Raw genomic sequence first — 10009 nt, 5'->3', positions numbered from 1 at the left:
TGACCTTAAAGGTCACACATCCTGGTATTCTGTACATAAAAAGAGCAAGAATAAATACATACAATGCTTGAAAAAAATCCCATCCTGCTGATCTTAAAACTATACCGGTTTCCAAAATCCTTCCAATTCTGCATGAGAATTTAACTTGATTTTTTTTTTCATTTTTGTGAAGACACAAGTAAAGCTTTGCATGACAAATTCAACATGTACTAAAACTTCTATGAACAGTCACTATATATACACCACATATTACCAGTACAATATCAATTTCTTTTATGAGAAATAAATCTAAAAGGAATTTTAACAGCTTCATTGTGCTGTATTGTTGATAAGATTCCAAGATTAAATAATCAAGACATGAAAATACTTTAGTATTTCAAATTACATAATTATTTTTCGTCTTTTTAACAATGTCATCTTGTGGAAACACAGTTCAATAGAAAGTCTAGCTAATATTGCAGGTACAATGTATGTTGCTAACATCTCCATAAAGTAAGCAATAACAATAATGCATATTTGAAAGATGTCACCAACCTACTTTTTGGTATATATACATATATCAAATGTGAGCTAAAAATGACATTGAGAACATTCACATCTCAAAGACCAAAAAGTTCCAAATTGTACCACCATTTCAAGGTACATTAAGGGGTACAAGATTTTGTCTGAGTGGTCTCCCATAAACGTTATACAGTGTACATTCCATAACTGGATTACTGAATTTTGTACCTAAGCTTTATCAGATTACCAATGGTTCCGTTCTCAATCTATCAAAGCTACATGTATCCATGCATCATTGGGCTGTTTAATACCACACAATATACCAGTATGCAATTTTGCAATTACAATGAATGATAATGTGCTGATAATATATTGTACAGAAGCAATGATGTATGCAAATGATAGTATAATAATGTGCTAATACAATATTTATTGCATTGAAGAAATCATTTTTCAATGACACATAAACACTTTGGTATATTAATGCAATAATATACAGTAGCTGATGACCTGTGTACCACTGCAATTATATACCAATGTAAACACAATACGGAAACTTAGTATGACATCACTATCTGTGTTATCTCATAGATATAAGCTTTAGATGAGCAATGATATCCATTTATTGAAAACCAACTATTCAGTCAGGCACATTACAAACTGAACAGATCATTACTTATAAACTTAAAGGGTATTAATAACTCAAGGACGATGGACAAGTTTGATGAGAGATTCAAAGCTTTCATGTAAATTTGAAGATTTGCTGACAAGGTTAATTGGCTGACAAAAAGTATCAGTGTATGACAAAGTAAAGCTAAATTGCACTCCCCAATGACAGACATATACTACTGAAAAGTCTGTCATCAAATACACAAATAAGAGTAGTGGATATCACATTGGCTACTGAAATTAAGAGAAGTTATCAAAGTAACATGTCCCAGAGTATCCTATACTCCAGGTACAATAAAAACTGACAAAAGTTACAAACACAATGCTGTCAAACAGACAATTAATGCAGACCAAACGCACAAGCAGCTGGCCTTAAGTCTGGGTCACAGGTCATGGAAGGTGGTTGACCTAAACGTATTGAATATGTTGCCAAGAGGTGCCTTTCCACTGAAACTATCGCACCCTGGATGACATGTATTTTAGTCAATGCTACACTACAGACAAAGGTTACTTTATGCATCGTGCATTGAAATCCTCACTAATGATGTTACATATCAATGTTCACTCTTTACATGTGGTATCCTTGAATGTCTAAAACCTATTTTGTTTTGATTTGAATAGTAAAGATTTTAGACTGTACTGGTAGTTGAGCTGGACTATCAGCAGCACATTTCTGTCCATTAAATCTGTATGCAAAAACTTTAAATTCATAAAAACCTACAAGAGCTGTTGCTTTCACCATCATAACAGTCCAAGTTAACCCTACTCCAAAACAGGTATCTTCAAGGAGAAACTGAACAAATTAAACAAATACTGATATTCATAATAGCCTTAATGAAGACTTTTGTTACATTATGATCACAGATTGGCCCGTACAAAAGAAATCATTTATGGCATTATTTATTAGTTGGCATACAACAAATTTGCTGGTAAGTGTTCAAAAAGCGCTGCAACTTTACATCACAAATCTGCACTGTACAACAAGTCAATGCAAAAAATTTTGTACAATATTATGGTGAGTTTTCAACATGAAAAAATACTCCAAAAAGTTGACATTTTCAATGCTATAAAGTATTACTAGAACATAAGAGACAATCATGATGAGGTAAACGTTATCAACAAATTGATGGATTTCAGTTGAATTGGTCTCACCTTACCGTGGGATATATTAGTATGGATCTCTGATAAAGATCAATGACAAATGGTATAATGTATCTGGGTGGATTTTTTAGCTCTGTAGGACCAGTGCAGGGACTTTCTATTATCTTGTGTGTCTGTAAATATCTCTCCCTAATTACACAACTTTTGAAAACAAAGATTTCAAGCAATGAAAGCCACTAGTGGCAATATTGAAATAATGGGAGTAAAAAGTTCCCCCTGTATGTTTGAAATGTTTTTAAACCATGACTTCAAGGTAAAAGTAAAACCACTTCCTCCAAATAAACATACTAAAAATTCATATATTTCTTTCAGACATCTTGCTGAACTTTTTAGGAAGAAGATCCGGCTGCCTTGAGTTCATCTATTGAGCCTTGCATTGCATCCAATTTGCCCTCCATCTCAACCACACGTCCATGGAGGTCCATTATTGCATGGTTAAGCTGAACAAGACCCATCTCTGAGGAACGCCTCTTTAGCAGTTTGCGGAGGATGTAGAGAGAGACTAAGATGCAGGCTGCAACTATGGGATTGTTTGCCAGGGCATTCAAAAGATATAACGTGAAGCCTGGCGAGGAAGAAAGCATAAATAATCCATTTCACATTTGCATTTCTGTGGAAAGACCTTATTTCTAGAGAATATGGTGTTAAGTGTGTGTTTGGTTTAAGGACCAGTATAATAGATTTGATGGTCCTATAGAATAATTTGGAGGTTTTCTGCTGTTTTGTCAAACACATCCAGCAGTATTTAACAATTTGTACAGCTACCGGTATCAGAATCATAAATCAGCTGGTTGAGAGAAGAAATCTGATGGTCCTCAACTTCTGATTACTGGATTTGCACACTCCTGTTGTAAATTTTTCAAAGCTGTGCTTACTCTTTGCTGTTGAATCATGTACTTCTTGAAACAATGCCTTTAATTCTATGCCAGGATCTGTAAATTGCAATGACTGTGACTTACGGTAGAATGGCATCATGGGGGCAAATATTCGGACTCCAAAACTTGTCTTTTACAAATCTTTTCTGATGTACCACTTGTGGGAGCTAATTTTGAAGCTCTTGGAGTAAGAAACATTTTTACCATCCTAGTTATTTGAAAATGTTATTTTTTGCTGTAGAGTTGACACAGGGATTGCGACCATTTTAAATTTTAAATATCATTAAATGTCAGGTCATTTGTTTCTCTAGTACTATGATTTGCATGTTGACCTCTGATTTTTATTTTCATTTGGTGAGACAATGGTTTAAAGTTTCATTTAGGAAAGTTTTGAGCAAAAGTTTAGATATTTCACTTTCAAGGCCCATACTACCTTAAAAGAAGTTTTCTTCTCTCCAATAAGATACATGTAAGATAAATCTTACCAGTTGCATAGATAACTCTGCGGAGACACCAGGCTGCTCCAAATATTCCATACAGTAGAAACATGACAGCCATGAGATAGAGGCTTGTACCAGCAGAAAAGAAAATGACAGTAATCAGAGCAACAAGTAACCAGGCCACTGTCAACACTGCTGTGACAACCTCTGGGGCATTCTTTTCTGCATGTCTTGGAAGTTTGGAAGCTGAAAACGATCAAAATGATTTCATTTTAATATAGCTGAATTTTTGGAAAAAATATGATGGTGAAAAGTTCTTTATAGAGCCAGTAATGCTTTTGATAATTTTATTATTTTTGTTTTTATCAATTGGAACTTCATATTCTACTCCCCATAGAATGTTGAAACATCCACTATTTAGCTTGCTCGTCTATATGTGTAAAATGCATTGTTATTGTTTACATTTGAATTCCAGTCTAGACCAGAATTCACTTTTCAACAATAACAATGCAGTTTACACATGTACAAGTTGTGTTGACAAGCTAAACACATGTACATGTATATATCAACATGCCTTGTGAAGTAGAACAAGGAAATATGGTTGACATTCAAAACAAAAAATGGTGACAAAGTCATCAAAAGTTAGCATTACTTTACTTTATTGCTCAACAACACACTCAGGGAATGCGGTAAGGCAAAAATGACAAAACTCAAAGATGCAGACTTCAACAAACACTGGATGAAGCTGCTGCTGGGGGAGGAACTAAAGTACAAGAAATACATTTCGCAAGAGGTAGTTTATCTTTGTGAGTAAAGACATACATAAACTTTTCTCTGTCAATTAATGTCAATTACTGGCCCTTTAATTTTCAGCTCTTCAGAATTTTTGCAAATGAGAGATGTGAAGGAGGTAAATGAAGCTTGCATCTGAAAGCTATATTTTTCTCATTGTCTATAGTGCCAGGATTTCTTGAGGGTCTGTTATTTGCTTTTACAAATGCAGAATAACCCACATTCTTGAGGGTCTAAACCGATACCTCCTGATAGAATGATCTAAACCAATACTTCTTGATGGAATGGGTCATTTTTCTAACGTTATTTCAAAGGCTGAGTAATTGCACCATAAATAAGTTCACAAAGAATACTTGACATTGATCGGTTATTAGTAGTTGTACCACTCTATGTGGCAAAGGTTTATACAAAATGACCTGAGGTCTGACCATTTCATAAGAAGCCTGAGACTATTTGTGGTAAATTTGCATGCACTGCAAAGATGGGAAACCTTTATTTAGTGTACAGTCGTAAGACTGATAGTGTGTTTATTGAGAGCTATCAAGGAGTTTCTGACATCTCATCTCAGTATCATCATTTGTGAATGCAATTAAGTTCTTCAAAAATTGATAATGATATGTGTTCAATGATAACAACAATTTAAGAAATGCATAGTTCCTTCTTTGCATTAGCGGTTTACACCTATTACAGTTTCAAAAACAATTTATGGAAAGTGATAACATTGGAAAGATACTGTAGTCTTCAACTCCACTCACCTTCCACTCCAAAGAATTCCTTGCAGGTTTCATCAGTAAATGTGTAGGCGCCTTGCAAGTAAGGTGTGATATATTCATCAACATATGGCTGTACTGCTTTGGTCAATGCCTTCCAACCTTCTTTTATGTTGGTCTTAATCTAACAACGAAATAAACGGCAAACATAGTAAGCAAGTATGGCTGTTGTACAATTTCTGCCAATGCACTAAAATATGACCCTCTAACCCTAATTTCCTTCAAATGACATGCACTTCATATGGTTAGTGCATTGTAGCTGATTAAATGTAAACAAGATTACATCCAGCCCTGCTCTGTTTAATGTTGTAAAATCGCTGATACATGTCAATTTAAACCTAGCCTTGGCCAATTGAGTTTTGCAGCTTGAAAGATTTTGATTGTAACTCCTCCAGAGAAAGATTAATTTCTACTGCATAAACAGTGTTAGCTTTATCAATTACCCTGACAGTAGATATTCACATTGCCATGTTTCACATGTAACTGATGAAATGTATACACCAGTGACCTCATGTCAATGTTTAAAGCAATTATGGGACCACAACCTTACAAAGATGGCATTTTTTTCATTTGCAGTTTGAGTCTTATAATGCTAACATTTTGCACTCCAACTTTCAAATGATGTATTGAAATTAATAAAATGATACGTTGCTTTATCCAGTTGTATTGGTGTTGTTGACAGAAGGGGAGTCGCATTTTGGGATGATAGCAATCATTTTAATTATTCTTCATTATCATGAATTCTTTAATATGCTTCTCTATTTGCATTCATGATGTAATGTGTTGAATATTTACACTGATTAAAATGGAAGACAATATTATAAACATGACTCTGTGCTACTGTGTCATGAAATATTCATCAATTTGTAGGTCAACATGAACACTTGACAGAAATGATATATCATACTCTGAAGTACTGTCAAGCTTAATGCAATGACTGACAAGAGATATTGAAGGACTGGAGTGCATGAGAAACTGGATAAATATGGGAATTGTATTTTTACGGGCAAATGAATGTATCAAAACCATTGATGGAGTGAACAGACAGAAAAAGAGATTATACAAGTATAAACAAGTATTCGACAAGTATAAACTGTGTATTTCTAAAATCACATATTAAATGAAAGTATAAACTGCAGAAAGCTGTATAACTACAGATAATTATTATTTTGCCCAGCACTACAACATTATTGGGAATATACCATTGTAATGTGTTTTGCATATGCAGAACATCTTATTTGTTAAGAACATCTATTTTTAGAACAAGATGTCATTGCCTGGTAGAAGGCTAACGTGGTTTACATATAGTCATAGTTTTGTAAATTTAAAGTTTCCCCCTAACAAAATTGGTCATGGATTAGACTTTCAAGAAAAAATGCCCTTTATATATATATATAGAGAGAGAGAGAGAGAGAGAGAGAGAGAGAGAGAGAGGAATTCAAGTGAAAAATAAAGTCATAATTGTAGAGGTTAATAACAAGCAAATGACATGGTCTTCTATCCAAACCAATCGTGCTATGGAACTGAAATGAAGGGTTATGCTTATAAGTTCATAATTGTAAAATACAATCAGTGAGAGTGTTCAAAAATTATGACAAACCTGACATTTTTGAAAATGTTTGCCTGCTTCTCTATTTATGGAGAAATTACATATGCTAAATAAAACTGTGACCTTAGGGATTGCAATAACAATGCTTGAATGACTTGCTAAGCTTGATACATTGTCTACTTTGTATTAAAATGTATCTGCTGACATTTGCATAACAATAAATACTACATTGTGTTCAACCATTGAGCTCCCTCCAGGGTCTACAGTTAAAATACCAATTGCAGAAAAAATTACCAATTTTTACCTCTTTCATAGTAAGCACACTTGCTAATGTTGTGCAATTTTCCTTTTGATGAGAAACTTCACAACATTTTTTCATCGTTATCAGAGGGATGCAAATGTTTTAATTATCAAACTGAAGCTACTAAAATAGATATAACAATAGATGGGTAATTGAATTGTGCTATTCTGCTAAATTATGAAACCAATGACCTGCTTTTAGACAACAATCAACTGTCATATATGAATAATGATTTTAAAAAACGCTTTACATGAATAGAAAAATAAAAACAATATATTATGATACTTTATGTCATGTTATCATATTTGAAAAAAGCCAGTAGGTGGTTGCAAGTTTGTTCTGAGTTGACTTTCCACAGAGCGTACGTAGAACAAGTTTCTTTACGGTCTAATACAATCATTTGCCGATGAGTAGGTAAAAATAATTGACCTGTCCTGTGTTTATCACTCTGCCATTTGGTCAAAAAGACCACACGTCCTATAGTGTGTCCATAAAAATTTCATTCATATTTTTGCACTTGAGAGTATCGACACCTTGTTTTCCAGTTAGCAATATTTCCCGTTTATCATTCTGTGTTCCGATGATATTAATATCCCTGGTACACAGATAAGTAACACTTGATACTGGATTGTGTTATGATGGACTACAAATGAATTAATGCTGAACTTTATGTTGAATGTTCTACACCAGATGTTACAAAATTTATGCCTGGTCGAGCTTGCTCTACATTGTGCATTCAAAATGCGTATCCTTGGTACCATGTAATTGTTCTCTCATACCTGCACAAATAATCCACTGTGCCCGGGCTCAATAAACTATTGCCTTTCAAGAGTCATAAGACTGCAAAACGAGCTACCCAATGCTTATTTTTGGTATTGTGCTGTAACAACAGGATTCACTGTCAATTCATATTGATAGGATTTTATCCATTTTTCCTCGTTTTGTACTTTTTAACAGTCTTGTCAAATTTTTAGCAAGACTGAAGATAGGTGGACACAAAGAAATTCTGTTCGATTTGATTTAATCTAGGGTTAGAATCAGGTTCATTGTTAGAGTTATTAAATTGACAGTCCCCTGAGAAATCCCTTATAGTTTGCAACCATAGGGGTGTCCACTAATATCTTCACTCGTTCCGGTTTTTTTATTGTATCTCACTATACAATCTTTCAATGAAATTCTGGACAGGCCTGCTAGCTGGTATGGGATTGTATGATATCCCTAATGCTATTGTGATGAGTATTGTCATGTATTGCAGTACAGCTTCTCTGCTAGCTGCATCCATGTTTCAGGAAAAAATAACACACTACCTCATCATCTAGATCCGAAACATTCATTGGACCTCAGGTTTCGGATCAAAAACATACTACTTGTTCATAGGAGGACTCACTGCTACTTCAATGGTTAAACAATGTCATCGGTCGTCTGCACTTCACCAGTAAAAGATAACATCGCAACGAACGGTGACATTCAGGGAGGAAGGGTGATTGAGACTGCTATGGTACACACAATACATGATGAAATTGCCACCGCCTCCAGTCCAGGCGCCATGGTCACAGCAATAAATTGAAATACCGAGCCACACATACCTGTTTGAGAATGTCCTGTACTTGGTCGGTGATGGATTGTTCCGCTGAACACGAGACGATAAAAAATACGAGAGCGATTGAAATAATTGCCAAACTCCTGCGAAGGGACGCCATGCTTTCAGACTTTACTGACAGATGAAACACACAAAGGGTTTCTACTGTAGATCGATGCAACGACGATCGGCGTTTTTCTGGTGAAACGAGAGATAATTCAGGTTGGGATGCTGTAAAGCCCTACACCACGCACCGTTTGGTTCCTACTGTTTGGCTAAAAATAGCGACGCTCTTTCAGCGATGTGAGGCTGTCTGTAAATGATAGTTACGTGTCACACACCGCGCACAGGACATAAAAGAGGTGGGCAATGTAACCTCGGAAAAGAGGAATTCCCGGAAGTGAACCCTCCGCTGACGTCATCGCGTCACATTTTCTGCGCAGTCGTTGACCCCGATGGGATTCCCCTTGTGACAGTGTGTAAAGTCTACAGTGCTGGCGCAACTTTCAACAGGCAGAACAAAACTTCAGTCATTGCCTTTCCGATGAAATGCGATTAAAGGCCTGGGTGCAGAACACAAACTTGATCTTCACGCTATGGGATGTCACACATTGCGAATTCTTCGTTGTAACCTGATCTGCAATCTAAATTCGATTTGATTCAATGCAGCTGCAGTAGAGAGAGTGTTTTGGCAGACAATAAAATAAACATTATACAAATCTAGAAACACAATAAAAAGGACAAATCATCGATGACGTACTTTTGGAAGATCGAAATGTTGCCACGGGCGGAAAGGCATTTCTCGTCTGTGCAAAATATAAATAGTTATCAAATATGAACATTATTAATAAAATCAGATTGGTATTTGATCTGCATTGAGGTTCCTTTCCCCACTGCAAAACTTGAAACATAACTACAATGTAAACAGGTTCAACAAGGTTAACTTTTCTTTCTGCTCTGCAGTACATGGAAAAGTCAATGAATGCGTATGGATCACACTTACTTGACATAGTTTACCATAGTTTACGGGGCGTCCAATATTTTCCATGAAGATTAACCGTGCTGTACCCATTTTCCGTCAGAGATGCTGTGTGGAAAACAACCAAAACATTACTTGAAATTTGATAGGTGAATATGATTTATGAAAAACATTGATATTCACAAATATTAAGCTTCCCAGATAATATTCGTGACGTCAAAGATTTTCTTCATTTGTTTGCTATGTTCTCACGGAGGCCTGAATCTTGTTTATAGACAAGTGACGAAAAATACCAAACTTCTAGGCTTGTGCAGGACCATCTGTCAAAGACACTATCGCCAGCTCATTCCAAAAGCATCGCAGAGAAATTGAAAGACCACAAATTATTTAAAG

General features: G+C 35.4%; 1 protein-coding gene across 1 annotated transcript; it reads right to left on the bottom strand.

The window, feature by feature from the left end:
• Positions 1-295: 295 nt before the first annotated feature.
• Positions 296-9046, bottom strand: LOC139145959 (uncharacterized). The gene is made up of 4 exons (XM_070717411.1): positions 8645-9046; positions 5194-5332; positions 3692-3892; positions 296-2896 (listed from the first exon to the last, which is right to left on the bottom strand). The coding sequence occupies exons 1-4, from the start codon at positions 8756-8758 to the stop codon at positions 2661-2663; spliced, it is 690 nt and encodes a 229-aa protein (XP_070573512.1). The 5' UTR covers positions 8759-9046; the 3' UTR covers positions 296-2660.
• Between the last annotated feature and the right edge of the window lie 963 nt (positions 9047-10009).

Source organism: Ptychodera flava, chromosome 12 (genome assembly GCF_041260155.1).
Source record: "Ptychodera flava strain L36383 chromosome 12, AS_Pfla_20210202, whole genome shotgun sequence".
In the NCBI taxonomy this organism is placed as follows: domain Eukaryota; kingdom Metazoa; phylum Hemichordata; class Enteropneusta; family Ptychoderidae; genus Ptychodera; species Ptychodera flava.
The sequence above is the reverse complement of the archived record's forward strand: the minus strand, read 5'-3'. Positions and strand labels throughout refer to the sequence as shown.